The sequence below is a fragment of the Sphaeramia orbicularis genome, chromosome 11, assembly GCF_902148855.1.
Source record: "Sphaeramia orbicularis chromosome 11, fSphaOr1.1, whole genome shotgun sequence".
In the NCBI taxonomy this organism is placed as follows: domain Eukaryota; kingdom Metazoa; phylum Chordata; class Actinopteri; order Kurtiformes; family Apogonidae; genus Sphaeramia; species Sphaeramia orbicularis.
In genome coordinates, this window is record NC_043967.1 from 52,072,616 (window position 1) to 52,096,049 (window position 23,434).

Genomic DNA, 23,434 nt, shown 5'->3' on the forward strand with positions numbered 1-23,434 from the left:
ACTTCACTGATTCAGACTAACCATTCAGCAGGTTGAGGTTTAAGCATTCACAAAACAAAAATAAAATGAGATAGATTCTGTACTAGATGATTCTAGTAGATAAGTCTAGTGTTCAAATAAGATGGAATCCACTTAAAAATGTGGATTTTTCAATAAATGGTAGTGATTATGTTATTGCATTGGGCAAATGAGACACTTATCTTTTCATTGGGTTCTTTAATTTTATAGAATTCTATGTACGTAAAGATTCGACACTTTTTTGAATAGATTGCATGTTATATTAATTATGTCCTCTTTTTAGTTTTCTAGTTAGGGTATAAGGTATCTGCATTTTATTTTTCTTTCGTGAATGCAGTTTCTGTATAAATCTCCTACTAGATTACATTTTATTATTTCAAGGGTGGTACTGACACTACATTTCCCAGAATGTCTTTCAGACTAACATTATCATGTATAAAAATGGAAAATAAATAAATAAATAAATAAATTAACAAACAAAATAAAAAGGATCAGCTGACAGTCACATGCCTGCAGCAGATCGTGACATCATGGCTGATGTTTTATTTTGTAAACCAATCAGCAGTCACTTCCTGTCCCTGATTCGGGTTCAAACGGTCGTCATAGAGACCGTCGGTCCATCAGCCTTACAGCTCATCCTTTGACCCGTGGATCACAAGACTTCGACTTGCCTCCCGTTTCAGGAATTTCAACAGCTCTTTGACCTCCCGGGCACCCTAAAGCAAAGAAAAACTCAATTTAAACGAATCAGTTCATCTAAACTAAATTAAACCTAGAAAAAAACTCTACTAATTACCCAAAAACTAAAGAAGTAAAATAAAACAGTGTTTCATCTAAATTAAACAAAAACTACAGGAAAACTCAACTAAAACAAGCCAATTAATCTATAAAAACAACATTAAAACTAAATAAAAAAGCCAACACTTTTAAAGTAGTTAGAGTTATTTGTTACCTCATATCGTATTGGGTCACTTTTTTTACCAACAGGAGCAAAATAGATGGTTGGATATCTGCAAACACAGAGAAAAGAAATCAAATGGCAGTCTGACTTCACCCCCAAATGTCTCTGCATCCAGTCAAACCTGTCCTTACCCCTGGACATCGTAGCCCAGTGGGACGTCATTGTCCATGGCGTTCATCTTGGCAATGATCATGTTTGGGTCATCAGCGAGCTGAGGATGGATAGGACAATGAAATGGTGCATTTGCAGATCATATGTGTTGCAACCACAAGTCAGAAGAAAACAAATCTATATCCATCAAAAAAGTACAAGACATTACACTAAGACTCTGACAAAGCTTGGTCAAACATTTAAATCAGAGGCTTATGACATGTGAACACAGTAAGAGCTGACACTGATTTCCTTCTCACAGAAATCACACATCTCACACATGGTGGACTAACTTTGTTGAATCTTTTGATAATGTTGATGATAATGATACATACCGTTTCAGCCAGCTCTCTGTAGATTGGTTCCAGTTTCTTGCAGTGAGGGCATAATGGTGAGTAGAACTGGATCAGGACGTCTTTTTGAGGATCATTAACAATGTCATTAAATGACTCAGCCACTACGACCTAAAGACAACAAGATCAGAATGAGTCCTGGAAAAGAGAATACACTACTAAATATACTACACCACCCGTTTCACTTTTAAGCTGACTTTTGTTGGTCTGTTCCTGACACGAGTTGGATCAGACTGCAATAACCCCATTATAAAACTCACACATTCACCTTAATGGCAGCAGTGTTCCTCTCAGGTACAGGTTCTGACTTGATGTAGGGTTTGAGCCGACCAGAGAAGTAATCATCTAAAAACCTTTCCAGTGATTGACCATCTCTCCTGAAACATCAACATCTGAGAATCAGTGTGAAGCAAGATTATTACAATTCACAAACACTGAGGCTAAATGTGAAACTAATCAATATTTCCAAATGAAAATAGCTGTGTTGTAATGGTAACGGATCTACTCCGTCAACATACGTGAACTCCTCCCTCATGGTGTACTTTTGGCCTAATTTGGTTCGGATGGTGACAAATGGCAGCTCTCCTCCATCCGACGTCCCCAAACCAAAGTCGTCCTCCAGCTCAGCCAGGAAATCCTTTTTATTGGCTACTGAGAAGGTCAGGCCCCGTCCAAGGTATTTAGAGGCCACCATCATCACCCTGGAAACACAGACAATTAGATCTGAATAAACACTGCAAAGACAAATGCAAAATACTGAAATTTTTACAATATTTAGTGAATAAAATCTTGGAAAAATGTAGTCTGTCAAAATCTTAAAATATTAAATCAGCTGAAGTCTGGTGACATTTAGTGAAATAAAAATTTTAGATACTTAGTCTGGGAAAAATTTTGTATTTTGTTGACTAAAACCAAAAGTTACTTAAAAGCATATGAAAATGTTACAGTCAGCTAAAATCCTAAAATATTTGTCTGTGAAAATCTAAAGATATTCAGTCAATTAAAATGTTAAGATATTTAGCCTGTGAAAATCAATTGAAATCATAAGATACTTAAAAGTCTATGAAACATTTATTGTTAGCTAAAAGTTTATGATATTAATTGACTGAAATGTGAAGATAAAATAGATAAATAGTTCTTACATTTACTCAACTAAAATGTAAATACAATCATACCTTTTAAACTTTGCCTAGGAATTTTGTATATTTATTCAGCAGAAAATCTTAGGATATTTGGTCTGAAAATTTCATTACATTTAGACCCTAAAAATCTTGTGATAGTTAGGCTGAAAACTGCATGACATTTAATTGACTAAAATCTTAATGCTGTTATCTGTTCCTCCAGTAGAGTATTAAAGTGTGTTTTTGTTTGCTCAAGTGTGGTCACATATGTTAATGTGTGTTACAGTTTATCAAAGTGTCTTACTGTTGTACTATGCATTTATGCGACCGTGCGTGTTACCTGTTCCTCCAGTAGTTGGATCCTCTGACGTTGCGATGGTAATCCAGGTCATAGTACGCTGTCAGCAGGTCACGAACCCTCAGACGGTCTTTGTTCTCCAGGGTCATGTGAGGACACAGACCATAACTACACACAAAGGTGAGAAACTCTGTTTACTGGACTGACAATGTTGACTAATATATTGAGAAACAGGATAAAACTGATTGTTTTTAAAGAATCAAATGATCAAATAAGTCATACAGATCATTACAAAAGAAACCATCTTTAAATTATGTTTATTATACTTTAGCTTCCAAATAATGACCTCAACAAAGACATCTGGCAAAACCAACAGATCCACCTTTGCCATTAACACACAAAAAATCTATGTGCATTTGCATGTGAATCAGATAAAAGCAGCTGCAGATGACTGTAAACAATGATATATGATTATTTTTTTTAGACTTTGGGCTTTATAATTCATCAATGACTACCAGCAAATATGAAAAGGCAGGAGAACATCCTTTCATTCATCATTCACACTGTCTTTATCTGTGATGCATGCACAGCCTTACATGTGGTCTCTGATGAAGCGTCGCAGTGAACCGATGGTCAGATAGTCGGTGAAGACGACAACACTGTCCTCAAACTTATTAGACAGTCTGGGAGGTCTGAACAACAGTACACAACTATAAAAACACATACAGAGAGATGACAGTGAAGAATACTGTACATCAGTATATGTCTGATTAAAACACGACTATCACGTACAGGCGAGCTGTTGTAGAGTGTTGTGTTGAAGGATTAAAAGTCAAATAACTTTAGATTTCATGTTAGACATGAACTCACTCTGAGTTTGCTCCATACTTCTTGGCCAGGTTCAGGTTACTGCTGTGAGCGAACCTGAACTGTTCTCGGAGCAGTCCTGCAGCCTTAAGGAACTCCGGCAACCGAGAGGTGTGAAGATCTGAAAAAACACCTGAAATACAAACGTCACACAATATATTAACGGCAGAGCAGAGGGACAGTAAAGTGACAAAGCACATAAATAGCTCTTAAGTTAAACAGTGTCTGTCTCACCTACGATGCTGGCATCATAGTGGTTGACAAAGTTCTCCAGGTCTTCTTCAGTCTTCAAGTGGACTGAGTCTGGACCGGTCTGCTTCTTCATGTACTGGTAGATTCCATCTGAACACACACAGGCGACTCAGATCAACCCACAGGTAAAACAGTCTGACACACACGAAAACAGAACCCTAACCTTGTGGCATCAGTAAAGGTTTATACTGGCTTTGGGTTTTACCTGCAGAGCGTGGTCCATCATAGGGGGTGGACTCTCGTCCATTCCTGAAGATCTTCAGAGTTGGGTATCCAGAAACGCCAAAACGACTGCAGGTGTCTGAGTTGGCTGTACAGTCCACCTTAAACACAGAAACAACAAGATCAAAACACACTTGTAGTCTGTGATTTTAGTCGCTGAGATTCAGTTCACTTTGCACATGCTGCAAACATAACTACGGAGTTTTATATTATGAGGACATTGTATCATTATTTCTTTTACCACAGTTGTTTTTACACTTGTATCTGTACTTTTACTCAACAAAAACTGTGTGGACTTTCACTCCTCTGGTAATTTGCACTGAGCTGAAAAATATTGTTATTTATGTTACCTTTGCCAGTTGAACTGCTCCCTTCAGTTTTGTTGCTGCTTTCTCAAACTCTGGAGCAAATTTCTTACAGACACCACACCTGAGGACAGGTGATGAGGAGACAAGTGAGGGATTACAGAGAGTATAGCACATGTACAATAAGAACAAGTTTTCTATCCACAACCATCAATTAGCAGAAATACCTCTGATAAAACACCTCAACATGAACATATCCGAATAAGGTTGGGAGACATGGTTAAAAAATGTGACCCACTTAGAGATGGGGGATATGATTTGCAGAAAGCAAAGACCCTGTTCAATCAAATAAATTTCATATATTCTCCAGCCCTAATCACAATGAAACTTTAATCTAAGTTAATGTTGATAAATATCTATGGAAGCATATTGCTGCCAGGTTGAAAAAATAAAAATGAATCAGTATCTCACAATGAGAAAAGCTATGTTATAATATGAAAACTTTCACATCATAACAACATAAAGAGTTATCATATTATAACATGATAATTTATCTCATAAAAGTGTGAAAACTTTCTTGTTATAATCTAATAAACTCCTAACTCATGTTTGGGGACATGTTGCATGGAGAACAGATAAAAAGAGGAATACAGATGATTTATATAGTTTGTTTGAGTTATTATATGTTAGATTCTGTTGTGATACTGTCATTAGTTTGTTCACACTGAGGATGATTTTAAGATGCATGTTGCTGTACAAAGGGAAGAATGAGATGTAACTTCAGTATATGGAGCTGTTATTATTACAGCAGGTGTCTAATACATCCTTGGAGCACATCAACAGTGTCTCCTGATCCTCCAGCTGATCGATAAGAAATGCCACTGCCTTCAGCTGATTGATGATAAACTCTACCTGGAGCTGATCAGACTTACTCTTCCTCCTGTTGTGTCACATGTATGATCATCTGCACAAAAGCAGCAAAATCCCCATGGTGCAGACAAGAAAAGGAGTCACTTCATAATCTAGACAAGTTATATCAAACTTTTACTGATGAACTTAAAAACTGCAAGTCACTGGGTGGAGGCCATGTGATATTATTGAGTAATCAGCTATCACATTATTATATGAAAATGTTCATGTTAAAATGTAATATATTATCACGTTTTAACAGTGTACATAATGACAATATAACATGTTAAGGTTGTACGTTGTTATAACGTGAATATCATTACATTATAACATGGTAATTTTCGCATCGTGACATTAAAGTAACATGAAAGTTTTCTCTGTATAACGAGTTGCTGATCAACTTTTAATTTTCCAACCAGGTAGCCATACACTTACACAATTTCCACAGTACGTGTCAAAATGTTGTTTCTCTCCTGTTAAAGTTGATTTTCAGTTGTGAGTTAATGTTTAACAAGTAAGATGGTCAGTATTAAAAATGTGAAACAAGACAAAAAATAACAAAAAATAAAAATGACACGAAAGACAATGTGAACAATGATTAAAAATTAGTAAAAAGACATAATGATGTAAAAGATGCAAGAAGACAAAAAATTAAACAAGAAACCAACTTATGTAATAGAAGACAGAAAAACATAAAACATCAACAATATGTAGTTATTGAAATGAATAACTACTATATGTAGTTCTTATTAAACAAGATGAAAACTTGTCAATAATCCGGACTTTCTTCCAGGTGTGCTGGATTCAGGTTTTGAGGACTGGGTAACTAAAGGCATTTCCACTTTCGGTTGTCTTTTTAAGGAGGGAATTCTCATGTCATTTGACCAAGTTGTTGAAGTCTTTGGAACAGGGAAAAACAATCTTTTACGCTTTTTTCAGATAAGAGACTTTGGTAAAAAAGAAACATCATTAATGAAGGACAATAAGGTTTCAGACATTGAAAAGTTGTTCTTTGGAACTAGGAAGGTGTCACTTAGTATGTGCTATATAATTCTGAAAGGTCATTGTAAGCTTGATTCTCCTATTTTGGCTCAGTCCTGGGGAAGACAACTGGATATTGATATCACAGAAGACATGTGGAGGGAAATTTGGAATGCGGCCAAAAAATTACTATCTGCAATCGTTCTTGGGCTTTACAACTTAAACTGTTACACAGAGCCCACTTGGTGCCAAACCGCATATCTAAATTTAAACCGGGCTTTTCTCCACAGTGTTCTAAATGCAGAATATATGAAGGCAGCCTCACACATTGTATCTGGTCCTGCCCCAACATTCAGGGATACTGGGAGTCTGTCCCACTTGAAATTAGAAAAATTCTCAAAACCTACATTGATTTTGATCCTCTATCTCTTCTCCTTGGCTTACCAAATAGGTGTGTCAGTAACAAACATAATAGGAAACTACATAATATTTTAACATTCTGTGCTCAAAAGAATATACTACTACACTGGACTTCTGATAAACCCCCTTCTATTTCTGGATGGAGGAAGCTGATACTGGAGCACATTCCACTTGACTTTTTTGACATGTTTGGCACACTCTAGGATTGACATATTCAATCACATTTGGAAACTCTTCCTGGACTATACTGAGGGATATGTGTCCTCAATTCTGTCTCGAGCTTTCATGTGCTCTTGAATGAACTTTTGGTTGTATTGTACAGATATGAATGGGATGAAAATCTGTCTCCATGCTTACTGTGAATCTCTATTTCAGTTTTGACTGAGGTGCTGAGCTGTTTTGTTTTATTTTGTGTTGTATTGAAAAATGAAAATTTAATAAATATATTCTTTAAAAAAAAAACCCAAGATGAACACATTGAAACATTTGCTGATAATGTGAACAAAATAAATCTTGAAGACAGGCTGACAGGTGAGGGCATCTGGAGACAGAAATAAAAGGAGCTGAAGCAGGAGACAGTTACATCTGTCCGCCATTACACACATTCACAAACAGAACCAACATAAACATGTAACAACATCACACCAAACGTTTCCCGCATCGGTCCGTTACCATGGAGCATAGAATTTCACCAGCATGGTCTCGTGCTCCGTTGCTAGGTAGTCGAAGTCTGCGTCCCCGAGCTCCAGCACGTCCCTGCGTGCGGACCCGGCGGCGGGAAGAGACAGCAGCGCGAGGAATAAGGAGGAGATGGAGAGGGGGGGAAAGATGCGGACAGAGTCAGCCATGTCGGACCGGACCGAACCGGACGGGGAGAGGTATTTAAACCGTAGCTGCCGATCCGGTAGCGACGCACCGAACACCCCCGACCTCCGCCGAGCGTCGACGAAATTCGAAGTACCAATACATCCGGTGCAGACCCTCAAAATAAAGCTGTCAAGAGATTAACTGAAGCAGAATTAAATCGTGAATAATCTCATAGATGACCTGTTGACGTTGAATCTTCTGTTACATAACAGATTATCAATTTTATAAACGTCAACACTTATTTTAACCCTATAAATACAACGTTCATTGATGCTCGCGCTTTTCTTATGAATGTCGGGCTACTATTTCCGGTTATTGGGTATAAAATGACCTAATGCATGGGGCGGACTGTGTGAGAAAGTACCGGAAAGCGGACACTCGATTGGTCCACAGAGGCTCGAGGCGATGTGATGTAACCAAGTGATTGCCTCAAAGAGCTGTCAATCAAAAGTCGACTAACGTGTAACGTTTTTAAATAATTTGATTTGCAATTTCATGACATCGCAAAAAAAAAAAAAAGTCATTCAAAGTGTGAAAATGTTAAATATTTATTTACATGTCATAAATGTATACATTATTTATTTATTTATTCATAGGTTGCAATTAGAATCAAATTCACAAAAATTAAAAAAAAAAAAAAAATTGACAAAATCAACAAAAATAAAATGCATTGATCTGAATCTTTGTGCCTCAGATCAGGTTTCTTTGTCCAGTGTATTCCACAGATGATTGATTGGCTTGAGATCCAGTTATCCTTCATTATTTCACTTTTGGTCAGTGCTGTCCACTTCTGACCAGGAACACCCAACAAGAACTTGAGTTCAAGGGATACTCTGATCTAATCTGGCCCTTGTCAACATCATCTTTTGCAGATTTTTATATCCTACTTTCTACTGAATGGTGCCATTATAGTGAGATAAGATACATTATTATCACTTGACCTGTCAGGAGTCATGTTATTGTTAATGTTTACTGTATGGGTAATGTAACAAGTAAATATCTATATCTGTGTTTATTAACTAACAGCAGAAGGCAAAAAAAAGCCTCATTATCACTAATAAAACTGAGCATTACACTGATATATGATTTTAAAAAATTAATCGCATTTTCTGAGTCAGAATGATCACTATAATCAGATTGATTATAGTGATCATTCTGACTCAGAAAATATGACTCAATAAAATAACTCACAGCATGGACACAGTGGTGCTGACTTAAAAAGAGAATATGCCTTATAACAGAATGCTAGTGAATTGAAGATTCTGGATTCCTATGAGTTTAAACATAACTGGAAACATTTGATAGAACTTTAAAAGTCAACAAATACTGAACTTTGACCTGTTTTTTTTTTTTAAAAAGAGATTTTAATATGGAAGGAAATGTTATAGACCAGGGGTGTCAAACTCATTTCAGGGGCCACATTCAGCCCAGTATGACCTGAAATGGGCCAGACCAGTAAAAGAATAACCGATAAGTAATGTCAACTTCAAACTTTTCTCTATGTTTTAGAGTGAAAAATCTAAATTATATTCTAAATATATTTACATCTACAAATTATCCTTTAAAAAATGTGAATAACATGAACAACTATGAACTGAAATTTATTAAGAAAAACAAGTGCAGTTTTAACAATGTTATGCCTCAGCTTCTCACTCATACATGTGCATTACAGATCACAGTGGATCTACAAATACACAAAACATTTAGTAATAGGCAGAATATTGGTAAAATTACACTTACTTCTCTTAAGACACTTCATGTTGTTCATATTTGTTCAGGTTATTCACATCTTTTGTGAAAGGATAGCTTGTAAATGTAAACATTCTCATGTAATGTTACTTTTTTCACACTAAAACAAAGAGAAAAATTAGGAGTTGTCATTATTTATAGGTTATTATGATTGTATTTTACTGGGCTGACCCATTTGAGATTAAATTAGAATGTGGAACCTGAACTAAAATGATTAATATCTTCAGTGTAATTTTTGTATTTCACAAATTTATCCCGGGAGCCGGATTGGAACCATTGGGGGGCTGGTTTTGGCCCCGGGCCGGATGTTTGACACCCGTGTTATAGACTGTATGGTTAAAAGCAGCTGTTTTATTAGTCAGAAACACATCAGATTGAAATTAAAATCATCATCTGACATTACAATGATGAAAACAAAACAAAACAGTGAAACCAATCACTTCTGAAAAACTTGAGATGTTTTTTATTAAAACAAAATTCAGTGGGTTCTTATTCAACATGAATAAACTGCATTTATAAAATCTTCTGAGAAATGTGCAAAAATGAGCCCAGTGTCTCATAGGAACATGTCAGCATATAAAGAAAAGAATCAGACATTACTATTACTAACAAAATCTACCTTCAAAATTATACTTTCTCCCGGTTCATTAAACTGATGAAGATGAGGTCAAAGAGTAGAATAAAATAAACACAGTGTAAACAATTTTAGCTGCAGCTGCTGACCTATGTCATGTGACTAGATCAGTTGTGTTTCTGGACTTCAGATCCGGTTTTGATTGATGAGGACCTCCTGGGCCATGCCCCACATGCTTAAGGGGGTGGAGCCTCAGAGAGAAACTGAAATAAATAAACTTAAATAAACAGAAAAATACCCCACCTTCACCCAAAGGTAACTGGGATAGGCTCCAGCACCCCTGCGACCCTCTTGAGGATAAAGTGGTTCAGAAGGTGGATGGATGTTTCGTTACAGAACCTGATAAGAACTCGCTTAGATCACATCATTTGCAGGTCTGTAGATGGGGTAATCCTCAACAGGACCGGGTCTAGTTTGTCTGTGGACACCTGTTCCTCTACGCTCTTAGACAGTTCTGTCTGATTCTGGCGTACCACACTCTGAACTCAGTTAGACTCATCTGTGATTGGTCTGTTCATTAGTCTGGAGCCGCCTCCTGTCTGCTGATTGGTTGGTCTTCTGAAGAACATGACATGGACCTGTGATTGGCTGAGTGGAACAAACTCATCAGGTCACGGAAACGGAGACTGACCTGAAAAACACCACAAAGGTACAAATATAGTCAGTGTGTTGCATACTGTCAACATTAGCATGCTGTCAGGTCAGTTTAGTAATTAGTTGTCTGTGTGTAAAGATTAAAATCACACTGCTCTACACAGATATCTGAGGAGATACGTTTTACCTGAATGCCTATTCACAGGGAGAAGCTCAATATTTTATCAGGTTGCATTATGGCTATGACCATGTAAAAGAAGCAGTCTAATGGTTTAATCTGTGTTGTGGAATGTCACACATCACTAATTAACAACTTCATTGTTTCCCTCTCCCTGCTACTTCTATGTGCCTGCCACTGTGGGTAGTAGTTGAGATCACCTGCCTCAGTACAAAAATAACCCACATTTGGAGAGTTCAATTTTAATCATACACACAAGGCTTAATACAGAATCTTTGTATTAGCCCCATCCCCTCACCTGTTGTGCAGTCTTGTTGCCCAGCTGGGTGGACACCTGTCTGAATGTCTTCCTATTGGCTCCTTTCTGTTGACAGGTCGTCAGGATCAGACGGTCTGCCTCTCTGAAACAGGAAGTTACACAGGACAAGTGTGTCACTGTTATGTGTTTAGCTGTGTGTAGCTGTCTATCGTTTTAATCAGTTAAAATTCCCAATCTGTGACAGAAGAACCAGAGAAAGCAGACTATATCTGCAACAAACTGAACTAGAAGCACTCGGAGAGCGCAGACCTCCACCAAGGCTGATCAGTGGGCACCCCCGTGGGCCCCCCCCACCCCTGATCACCCCCAAAAGTTAATCATTTCTTCCTTATCCCATTTCCAACAAACCCTGAAGATTTCATCAAAATCTGTCCATAACTTTTTGAGTTATGTTGCACACTAACGGACAGACAAACAAACAGACAAACAAACCCTGGCAAAAACATAACCTCCTTGGCGGAGGTAATTACAGAGCATTGTGTTTGTCGTGTCAGATCAAGTTGTGTTAAATCATGTTTTGTCAATCATTGTTGTTGAGAACTGACTATCATATTATGTTGCTTTGCTTTGTATCAGGTGTAGCAAAACCAACAGATGGCAATCCCTGTTGGTCAGTTTTAGGTTAAAGATTTTTTTCACTACATTACTAAAGAGAACTATTAACATCTTCAAAAGCATTTGGCACAGCTAATCATGTTTGGGGGTTTTTCCCAAATGCAGCTGTGCATCTCTTGTCCCCTACAGAAGACAAAAGAACATTGCTGGGTCTCTGACATTATACATCTGTATGCTAATGACACTATCTTTTACTGTAAACAATTTGCATTCATTTTAATTTGGTCAAGTGTTATTGTCATTGTCCAAAAAGGGAAAATTTGCTTTTAGAACTATGTTCCTAAAAACACAGAAGGTCATCTTCTTGCTAGTGCTGCTGAATTGTCTCTTAAAAATACCTTGTGATTTTTTAAACAATGTTGTATCTTAAGAAAAATAGGTATTTCATTGTAATGTAGTGTATAGTATTGGAATATAAAAGAAGTAATGAAAATCATTATAATGATAACTAGAAGCACTCGGAGAGCGCAGACCTCCGCCAAGGCTGATCAGTGGCCCTCCCCGTGGGCCCCCCCACCCCCGATCACCACCAAAATGTAATCATTTCTTCCTTATCCCATTTCCAACAAACCCTGAAAATTTCATCAAAATCTGTCCATAACTTTTTGAGTTATGTTGCACACTAACGGACAGACAAACAGACAGACAGACAAACAAACCCTGGCAAAAACATAACCTCCTTGGCGGAGGTAATAACAATAATAGAGATAGTGTTTGTTCTTACCGGGTCCATACAATAACTTTCTCTCCATTGGATGTCACTGAGGTGTTTTTGGCACAAACTGGAGGCTCCTCCTCTTCCTGAGAGTCACTTCCTGTCTCTCTATCCTCAGATATGTCAGAGGGATTCTGGGAAATGCAATCTGTTGCTATGGTGTCAGAGACTGTTGCCACTGGAGATGATGGGGCATGGAGCTGCTGGAAAAAGTCCCAGAATTCCTGTTGGAGGTCAGTGTGGAGTCTGAGGAGGGATGAGATCTGAATGGAAAACAATCAGAGCACAAGGATCAAACTGTGGGCCAATCAGATCATCTGTTTTTCAAATGTCATGGCCTACCTTCTCCCTGTCTTCAAGTGAGGGGGCAGAGCTTCCCTGCAGAACTGACACCACTTCCTGGTAGAGGGTGGAACCCTCTCCAAGACTTCTCCCCAGTCGCCGTAGAAACCGCCGGCTGCGTTCAAACAGCTGCTGCTCCACCAACTGAGATAGAAAGGTAGAGTGTGGCAGAAATATGACATCAGTGTGAAGCATTATGACAAAACTTTGTTCTATTTAATATCAGAATGAAACTGCTTCTAGGCAACGCACCCAGGCAATTTCTCAAAACAAAATTACTTTGCAGGCTGCATGTGCACACAGTTCCTTTGGGCCTCTCGCTGAACTCAGTGCCACCGCCAGTGACTAAGGAAGTTACCTAACCACAGTTTTGTGGAGCTTAGTATACACATCAACCAAGCTATACCCACGATGCACAGCTCACGTTGACCTCCCCTGATTGGCCAGAGGAACGCCACCTTGTAAAGCTCACACATACGCTATAAAACACAGACACAAGTCTCACATCGTTGAACCCTTCTGTGCACTGCATGACATAATGCAGAACTTGTTCCTTTGTTGCAGCAAATAAAGACACAAAGACTACTACCTACATTTTCAGACCCTTATTTCTTTTTCTCACTGGACATCAACAAAGATTTTCATAACAGAGGTCACTGTGACATCAGTCACATGACTTACCAGTCCACAGCATTCGGCCTGCGTCGGTGTCAAGAAGGCAGCAAAGTCTTTGAGCAGCTGAGGAGACGATGACAGGATAGAGCTAAGGCTGAAGAACAGAGACTCTGGAGGTGCAGATGAACCCAAGAACTCATCCAACACCTGTAGGAGGTGCTCTGCTCGCTCTGGACACACCTGCACCACAGAACAGACCTATACAGAAGACAACAGGAGGAATGACCAATCAGAGCACAGAGCACACCTGCATAGAGACCAACAGGTTCCTGTGATTCTTCTAGGTTTGAACAGTCCTTTACTCATATACAAAAGCTGAGATCAGCCATTATGGGGATGATTTTTACAATGTTGTTGGTTTTTTTATTTAACATATTACTCATCTGAGCCAATTGGATTGTGAAACATCCTATCAGCACAAAATTAGTCATCCAACCAATTAAACCCCCAGTAACCTTTCAAAATAACACAGAATAGACATAATATTGACCATTGCCCAATCAGAACGCAGCAAGGTCAGAGGTCAAATTTTACCCTGTGCAAGTAGTCCTGAGCAAACGCCACATCCTCTGCTGCCCTCTGACCTTCATCATCACTATCATCATCAGCCTCATCGCCAGCCTCGTGTGCCGACTGCATCTCCTAAAAAGTCACATCAGAGCAACAATATGTGTCAGTGTCAAGGTAGTAAGTTGTTATTCTTTGGTTTGTGGTACAAAAAACAGCTTATATGACGTGTATAAGCTAAACTGAGACGTGTAAATGAAGTAACTGTGCAGCTACATGACACACCAGGCAGGTGTGTTTCCAAACAAACACTGAACAGTTCTGTACATTTTATGTTTGTGTTTTGACACTCTGTTCGTACTCACCTGCATCTTCAGGACATTAACTCCCCTCTCTGCTTCTCCTTTAGACAACATCTCTTCATGTTCAGACTCCACTGGCTGCTGTCTTGACTCCACCTCCTCCAGTCTTGACCCCACCTTCTTTGTTTCTGAGTCCACCTCCTTTGTTTCTGACTCCGACTTCTCATCATCTGATTCCGACAGAGCCAGGTGAACCTCAGACTCCTCCTCCTGTTCCTCCTCAGTCAGCTTACAGGGAGCGGGTCTGTCTTTGCAATGGCTCCTCCTCCTTAGACTGACCAACGTCTGGTAGTGGCATCTGATTTGCTCTCTCATCGTTGTGGAGACAGTGGTGGCTGACACAGCGTTGCTGTTCTTCAAGTGCAGGCAGTGCAGGAAGACTCTGGGAGGGGGTGGGGTCTGTGAAATCTCAGTGGTGGCAGGGACAGGGTTGGGCTGCTGCAGAAGCATGAATCCAACACGACGGAAATCAAGGTGATCAGGGAGGCGGGGCGGGTAACGAGTCCCCGGAGGAAAAGAATATGAAGAGGTGGAGCGAAGGAAGGTCAGCTGACTGTGACGAGGGCGGGTCACACGGGAGGGAGGTGTGGCCTCTGTGGCAGAGTCAGGCAGCCTATTAAAATGTCTGACAGCTGAGTAGATAACGGGAAGACTCCTCTGTGGGGGGTGGGGCCAAAGGACAAAATTAACAAATGAAACAAAGATCGCTGTTTCACTGAAATCAGTTTAAGATGGCTTAAGTTAAAAGATCATAAGCATACAAAACAATATATAATATGGATTCCATATTGTAAACAATATATATTCTTTATGTGAAACATTCTTATGGGTTTGATGAACCTCATTAGCTACATCTGTGACATTTTTTTCCAGTTGTCAATGTAATAACAACACCAGTGAGATACTTAATTTAAAAAGTTTTTTTCTTTCACTCAAATGAAACATTTTATTCCAAATGGATACTATCCAGTTTTAGACTTTTTAACCAGCTCCAGAAACCCTGTGAAACAGATCTAACACGGCTGCTCTCTTACCACCAGCCACATAGGCATGACCCTCTCCTCTCTCTCCACTGGGGGGCGTTGCTCTGCTGGGTTGATGCTGCTGCACACAACTGGCATCGGCCACAACACCCGTTGATACCGGAACGCCTAAACATATAAAGAGGCAAACAAACAGAGGGGAGGGGTTAACATCTGCTGACCAGGTATAAACTCCACCCCTCGACATGTGTGAGCTCTGTCCTTCTAAGCGTGTTACCTTGACAATATTGTCGGGGTTACCAGGTCTGCAGCACTGCAGGATTCTTCGTCGGACCTGAACCAGAGTCTTCCTCAGCAAGAACTGAGACACCAGTTTGGTTGGATCACCTGACCCTTCCATGTTTCTGAGACCTAGAACAAGCAGGCTGACACACATACAGACGTTTCGTTTTCATGCATCTAAGGGTTAAATTAAAGGTCTTTTCAACTGACTTGTATTTATTTTGTGAAGATTTATCCAAACTCAGACCAGGGGATTTTATATCATGGGAGCTGTAGTTATTATGATACAGTTATTATTTTATAAATTTAGTGATGAATTTGTTTAAAATAACCATACTGTACATCATCCCATGTGATTATTTTCTTCTCTACCAGACAAACAAAACCAAACTCGCATATGAAAAACACAGTTAAATACAAAAGACTCCAACAGTCAAACTAACAAATGGAAACTTCAAATGTTTCAAATGAGAACAATACTAGTATAAAATAAATTCACCTCAAAATAAATAACTAGTCTTCACATCTTAATCTTAATTTATTTTAAAAAACACTCATCTTAATCCGACACATTTTTGGGCATAAAGCTTGTCCAAATAATGCACTTTCAACCCATAAGACACTCACAGAAAGACACCATCAGAACCAGCCAGCTTTAACCTGATGTGAGGTCCTGATCTACTCACAGTTGGAAGTGTTAGACCTGTTTGAGGTTACATGATGTGGTGCAGGCATGTATTTGAGAGTTACCAGTCCTCCGCTGCAGTGAAGGCAGCTGTCCTGCGGGGGCAGTACAGGTCTGGGTCCAGGTTGGCACAAGGCAGCAGTTCTGGGTACAGGAAGACTGGACGGGTTGCAAAGAGCCAGGCTAGCTCACCAGGCATGACTGGGAAACATCGCACTGAAAGATGATAGTTGGTCATTAATTCAATGTAATACTCCTTTAAGTTGTGATCTCTCAGATATCCCAGAATTCCCTGCTGCAGGGGACTCACTGTGTCCTCTGCGGTCTGGTTTGTGTTGCTGTGGCTGGTAGTTAACAGGTGTCTGTCTCAATTCCTCTAGCAACTGCAGTGCCCCCTGCAGGTTGGAGGCTCTGAACACACTGCGGTAACCTTGACGACCTGAGGACATCAGTAGCTCCCCCCTCTGAGCTAACAGGTCCAACTCAAACTGACGGAGAAAGGGTTGTCATAGCAACAGTCAAATTCAGTGTGTGAGCTTTACATATATTTGTTATAAATGTCAGGTATTCATCATAAATATTTAGTTAAATAATTATTAGAATTTTTTCCATTTTATGTTAGGAATAAACACAAGTTTTCAATGTTGTATGTCAAGTGTGTGTATGTGTGTTACCAGAAACTGCCTGGTGGTCTCTGCCTCACTCTGGAGTTTGGCAACAGGTGAACTCAACAGGTGAATCTGAGTCAACAGCTGGACGTGCTAAGAGAGACAGGTATCACCAAAGATCTTAACAGAAGAACACAAAAACTGGCAGGGAACAAACAATTCATTAACTGCCACTCAGACTATACCCTCAAAAGACTAACTCAAAGTAAACTGGAATCAAAACCAAACTGAAAGACTCAATAAATCTAATCAAATCTAATTTTATTTATATAGCGCCAAATCATAACAAAAGTTATCTCATAACACGTTACATATAGAGCCGGTCAAAACCAGACTCAATAAAAAAGTGGTAGTCACAGTTCATGTATTTCATACCTGTTGTAGCTGTTGTTGCAATCTCAGTTTCTGTCGTGCATCCAGAGTCAGTGTGAAGGGCTCCATGTTTGTTTGTGTATAACACTGCGTCTGTCCCTTCCGCCGCTTCCTTATCAGCGCCAGCTGCTGCTTCACAGTTCGTGCTTCTGTGATTGGTTCATCCTCCGTCTCATCATCACCTGGACTTCTGTGAGAACAACAGACAGCCAATGAGAAAACACTACACCTCTAAGGTACATACAGAGCTAAAAAGTAACAGAATTCATGGATTTAGAAAACAAAATTTGAATTAAGTGGATCAAGTTCCAGTTTAAATAAGTGTTCATTGAAATACAATAAAATTCTTAAAATCAAGAGGTAAAAACATACAAATGTGTCACCAGGTCTTAAAAGTAAAGTGCAGTGTATGTTACATACGTGTTGTGTTGTTCAACTGTGTCAGGCTGTACAGTGGGCGTTTCCTCTTGTACCTCCTCCTCTTCCTCATGACCTTCATCATCCACCTCCTGACCTGCCAGGTCCTCTTTGAGCTGAAACACACACAGTTATACACTGTACATACACAGCTGTGCTGAGTGAATGTGAGGTGAATTTTGCATTTGAGTCTCACCGTTTCAAACAGCTCCTCCATCAGCTCGTTGACCTCCTTCTCTGTAGAAACACACTGAACTTTAGCTCATTGTTAAATCTATAAATAGTCCATGTTGATGTTTTGTTTTTTTTTTAAACATATTTAAACTAATTCTATTAATATGGCGGAATGTTCACACAAATGTCAGAGAAAATGGACAACCTGTTGTCATATTTAACATTTAAGCAATTTCAAAAACTTTGTTAATTTTCAAAAACAAATCTGTGAACGTTACCAAATCACAATCTTACAAGCCTAAATCTGAGTACATATTGTACAAATTATCTTTTTAAATAGAGTGTGTGGTTGTGTGTACAAACTGGTGATTCGGACAGCCTTGTCATCACGGTAATCCTCAACATCTGGCTCATCAATGTCAGCCAGGAAATTGTATTCTGGATCATCTTCATCATCGCATTCCTCTGCAACACAGAAACACAGACTCAATAAAGACTGGATACATTACCTGCAAATGAAGGGTTTTTTCAAAGGCTTGTTATTCTTTGACATTAATTTTTTTATGTCTCTTACATGATTTTGTTGTTTGTTTTGCATCATTTTATTTTGAGGCCTCTGCTCCATTGTAGCAGAGGCTCATGGGTATTGTAGTATTTAGCAACAATATTTGTAGACTTGAAAAACTAAAGTAAAAAATCTAAATATTTGGATCCAATCAACACTGTTTACCTTCATTATCAACATCTGAACTCATCAGTCCTCTAAGCCAGTCAGTCCACTCCCTGTCCTCGGGAGCGGAGCTTGAGTCGTACATGTCAGGGGTAATGTCAGGGGCTCGAAGCTCTGCCTCAAGCCGGCCCAGTGGAACATCACGCAACGGACGCTTGGAGCGTGTCCGGTAGGCCATCAAACCCACCTCATCCTCCGACTCAGACAGGGGCTAATAGATCAGATCATCAATAACCATTCAATAATCAGTCAAAGTGGATCAATAAAGCAGCTGTTTGTTACCTCACAGGTGTGTCGAGATTCTCACCTGGTAGGGCTCCATACAAACAGCGAGCTCCTCCTCCACGGCATGAAGCTTCTCCAGAAACGTGCTGTCAGTCACTGCTTTGGAAGGCAGCGCTTTGGGTGGAGGGGGCGGCCCCATTGAAACTAGCCCCACCCTATGACGCCTTGAGCGGCTCCGACACGTCTGAAAAAAAGTATTACAATTGGTATGTTACCTGCAGCATAATGATTGTTTTACTTGTGCTACAGTCAGTGAGCCCGTTGACATGCACACTAACACTCCAACCATTCAACGATTTCTGGAGTTGTCAGATTATTCAAGTGATCATGTCAACAGCATAATCTGATATGCTTTATCAGATAATCATCTGATTATGAGAAATCGGATCAACACACTTGGATTTATCCCCAATACTCCAATGTCTTCATGAATGTATACAGGTTAATCTGATTTATTTAGTTCTGGGCATGTGTAAAAACAACTAAAATGGTAGAAAATGGAAGTTACGTAGTCAAACGTCAGTGGAAGAATATAACAGGAAGTTTGAGTCTACCATCACTAAGTATGTCTGTAGACCGAAAGAAATCCAATAATGGGCTAGAGCGTCCAAACCAGAGTTTATGATTATCGCAGTTCTTAAGTGCATGGCATTTTTATTTTTTTATTGGTCATGAAAACAGGCTCAGTATTTTACCTGCCAGGGGCTGTTACTGTCCTCCTCCATTCGGTTCAATCGACTTCCTCTGGGAGACGATGCTGTGCTCTCCATGTCGCTCTCCTGGAACGTCTAACATACAGACAACCAATAAGAAAGCAATCAGTGACCAAAGAGAGTCATGTATGTGTGTGAAAATAGCTTCGGGGGTGGAGCCTCACATCCTCAGCTGTCTCGTCCTCTTCCTCCTCATCAGGTCGATACTCTTCATCGGAGGAGTCCTCCTCCGCTAGTGGGATGTCGACGAACTGGGGTGCCTGCAGTGAAGGGAGGTAAGATTTCAGATCAATGAAAAAGTGAGTGGCTAGATTTGAAATCAAATCAATAAAAGTTTGAAATTATATTTGTACCAGTAGAAACTGATTCATTTGTATATAATTATTAGAAGGCATTCATTATTAGAGACCCTCTGCCTTCATTATTTACAAAAGTGATCACTTATTTGTGACCTGTAAATTCATTTGCAAATTTGTGATTTATTTAGAAATGTAAAAATTATTTAACATTTATAAAATAATCATAATTACATTCATTTTTCAGTACCATCACTTCATGACAATAATCATCTGTTTTTCTGTTATAAACTTCATTAATAGTTTTGTGAAAGGGTGTGTGTGTTTATTTGCATTCTAGAACGTAACTGATGTGAAACAACGAGAAAATAGTGAAAATGAGCGATCTGCTTATCAACATTACCCAAAACAGATGGCAGGTACACAACTTAAACCGAAATATCCAAACTGTTGTGATAATTGTGACCTCTAACCTTTACCTTATTGATATCACTGGTCTTCTTGATGGGAGAGATGTTCCAGGCAGGGATCACCTGACAGGAAATGGCATGTGAGCAAACAGCAGGAGGTAATCGATAAACAGTAATAATCAGCACTGACTCACCACTCCTCGCTCCACAACCTCTTTGAACCTGGACCTAGTCATTTTGGGCTCCTGAAACACATCAGATGGTTACTGGTGACATCACTCACCACTGGACTCTGACTCGCTGGCAGAAATGTTGACACTCACAAAAGGTGGTACTGCTTCTGTCTCGTTGATGGCAGCTTTCATCATGGCCACCACATGCTCATTAGTGATCACCTCCTAGGGGTCAAAGGTCACAGCCCAATCATCAATAATAAGTAATAACAACTACCAGTGTCCAAATCTGTGTTCAAGACTCACATGGAGGATGTTCCTGACGTTCACTGTGGTCAGATTGTGCTGTTTGGACTTGGTCTCTAGTGCCTGGTCCAGCTGTCGGTCAATCTCCACCTCTACTTCTGCCTCCTCCTCTTCACTCTCTGACACTCTGCCCCTCTCTACTGCTTCCTCTGTCACTTTTCTCTTCTTTCTCATTGCTTTCCTCCTTGCTGTTTTAGCCTCCTGCTGACTGTCATCTGAGCAAAATAAACAGACAAATAAATATACTGAGGCATTAATACTAGGCCATGCGGTGTGCGTCAACCTCTACTAAATAAAATATAATATCATCTGCATTACAGTGTTTCTTGAAATGAGGTTTTGTCACCATTTCATCAGTCACAACACAGGTGTATAAATGTGTTTGTAAGTGTATGTTACCCATGGTGATGACGAGGCTGGAGTCAGTAGTGTCTTCCTCCACCAGGAGATATCCTTCTTCCTCCTCTTCCTCAGGTCCCGCCCCTCCAGAAAGTGGAAGCGGTGGCAGCAGCAAGGCATCATGGGAGTAAGTATGTGGACTACAGTTTGGCGTCCTGATGCTCCAGGTGGATGAGGAAGAAGACGACGAGGTAGGGACAACAGTATGAGGTCTGCCCCTGTCGAGTTTGAGCCGTTTTCTAACCTGATTCATTATGGAGACACATGACCTCTGACCTCTGAAACAGGAACAGTGACAACAATAACTGATAATGCAGACTTTTCACAGCCCATGTTATGCATATATATGTATAACCATGTGTTCAGTGGGTGTTTTATTGTAAAATCCTAAAAGCCCTGCGATGAACTGGCGACACATGGTGTACTCTGCCTTCGCCCATAGGTAGCTGGGATAGGCTCCTGCACCCCCACGACCCTCTCGAGGATAACGTGGTTCAGAAGGTGGATGGATGGCTGAATATATACAACTGTATGATCCACAGTTTTATGCATTTAAAACCTTATATAATTGCAAAAGATGCAAATAAAGCAACTCTTATCAATGAACTACAAGCTCACACAGGAATTTATTATAAAGATCCTAAGTATTTAGTGCAAAAAAGTTTGGAATTCTGGGAGATGGAATGAGCCAAATAGTAAAGCTTTTCAATATTCTATAAATGTTCGTAAAACAGCATCTTTAAAGGGATTTAATGATGAATAACAAACAACAATGAATGAAAACAGGTCTGTTTAAACGAGACAGAACAGTAACAGTTTAACAAATGTTAACTTTTTAACAGACCCTCTTAAACCATTCGATACTAAATGTACACGTTACCGACGCACCGTTTAAACCCGATGATAATAAGTGCAAACTTTACAGATGGGCCCTTCGTCTCCTGTCAATAATCAATGGAAATAGATGGAAAACAGACGGACCCCTCTCTCGTGTTTATTTCCTGTCAGTTAGCCGTTAGCTCCTGTTAGCTTCAGTTCACCACTGCTAACCGCTAACATGCTGACAAACGCCACGAGCAAACGTCTACATGACAAATCATTTAACTGGGCAAAAGCTGAACCGGACACCGGTCTGCTTCGACACGCTCCCGGTGAGTTTACCCACGTTTACATTAAAGCTCCGGTAACCAACTGCACTTACCCGCCACAACGCCGACACTAATCTGACCTCACAAAAACTACATTTCCGGGTATGCAGACCAACATCACACTGACGTACTTCCTCCCAGCGTTTGATTTACGTCGAATGATAAAATAAAATAAAATAAAATAAAAAATTTGAATGAGTATTTTGGTATCCATAGATATACATATTATCTAAGATTAAAAACATTACACAAAGTTCAGATTAAACAATAAAAAAGTAACAAAAAAAAAAAGACTGAGTGCCTACATTTACCTTTCGCAATGGGTGATATGTCAACAAGACAAAACAACATACTACAACACAATATAATGAATGGAATTAAGACTATTTAATTTAAATATTTTTCAAATTAAATGTGTAGATATGATTGTTTTGAATGGTCATCCTCTATAATTGTGAAATGCTCTGCAGCTTGGCGTATTAATATTTAATTAAACATTAAATTAAATATCCCCTTGTTATGTTTTGTGATTAACCTTGTATGAGACCAAAACTGGATAGCACTCGTGCTTCACAGCAAGAAGGTCCTGGGTTCAATTTGAACACCAGTCAATGGAGGTGGGACCTTTCTGTGTGGAGTTTGCATGTTCTCCCCGTGTCTGCATGTGGGTTCTCTCCGGGTACTCTGGCTTCCTCCCACCATCCAAAGACACGCACTGACAGGTTAATCAGTTAATCTAAAAAAATTGCCCACAGGTGTGAATGTGAGAGTGATTGTTTGTCTCAATATGTCAGCCCTGCAATGAACTGGCAACATGTCCAGGGTGTACCCCACCTTTGCCTGTAAGTAGCTGGGATAGGCTCCAGTGACCCCAGCGACCCTAGTGAGGATAAAGCGACCCTAGTGAGGATAAAGTGAGGATAAGTTTTCCTCACCATATTTGAATATTTGAAACTAGAAAAAAGGTGCTACATCTTTT

At 39.6% G+C, this 23,434-nt stretch overlaps 2 protein-coding genes across 2 annotated transcripts; both read right to left on the reverse strand.

Annotated features, from left to right (window-relative positions):
- Positions 1-242: 242 nt before the first annotated feature.
- LOC115428087 (protein disulfide-isomerase A3-like) lies at positions 243-7,818 on the reverse strand. Its single transcript, XM_030146917.1, has 13 exons — positions 7,530-7,818; positions 4,593-4,671; positions 4,226-4,343; positions 4,003-4,110; positions 3,772-3,901; positions 3,498-3,611; positions 2,944-3,069; positions 2,001-2,183; positions 1,751-1,859; positions 1,465-1,593; positions 1,111-1,190; positions 971-1,028; positions 243-734 (listed from the first exon to the last, which is right to left on the reverse strand). The coding sequence occupies exons 1-13, from the start codon at positions 7,703-7,705 to the stop codon at positions 645-647; spliced, it is 1,500 nt and encodes a 499-aa protein (XP_030002777.1). The 5' UTR covers positions 7,706-7,818; the 3' UTR covers positions 243-644.
- A 2,101-nt stretch (positions 7,819-9,919) lies between these two features.
- gon4la (gon-4 like a) lies at positions 9,920-22,544 on the reverse strand. Its single transcript, XM_030146868.1, has 26 exons — positions 22,509-22,544; positions 21,308-21,585; positions 20,909-21,123; positions 20,753-20,827; positions 20,624-20,674; positions 20,499-20,552; positions 19,888-19,983; positions 19,706-19,798; positions 19,033-19,194; positions 18,726-18,936; positions 18,359-18,460; positions 18,018-18,058; positions 17,825-17,937; positions 17,408-17,594; positions 17,039-17,125; positions 16,675-16,852; positions 16,430-16,580; positions 15,675-15,822; positions 15,449-15,565; positions 14,418-15,071; positions 14,080-14,187; positions 13,552-13,743; positions 12,871-13,014; positions 12,538-12,791; positions 11,178-11,280; positions 9,920-10,738 (listed from the first exon to the last, which is right to left on the reverse strand). Exons 2-26 carry the CDS (start codon positions 21,558-21,560, stop codon positions 10,625-10,627), a joined length of 3,903 nt encoding a protein of 1,300 aa, XP_030002728.1. The 5' UTR covers positions 21,561-21,585; positions 22,509-22,544; the 3' UTR covers positions 9,920-10,624.
- Positions 22,545-23,434: the final 890 nt, after the last annotated feature.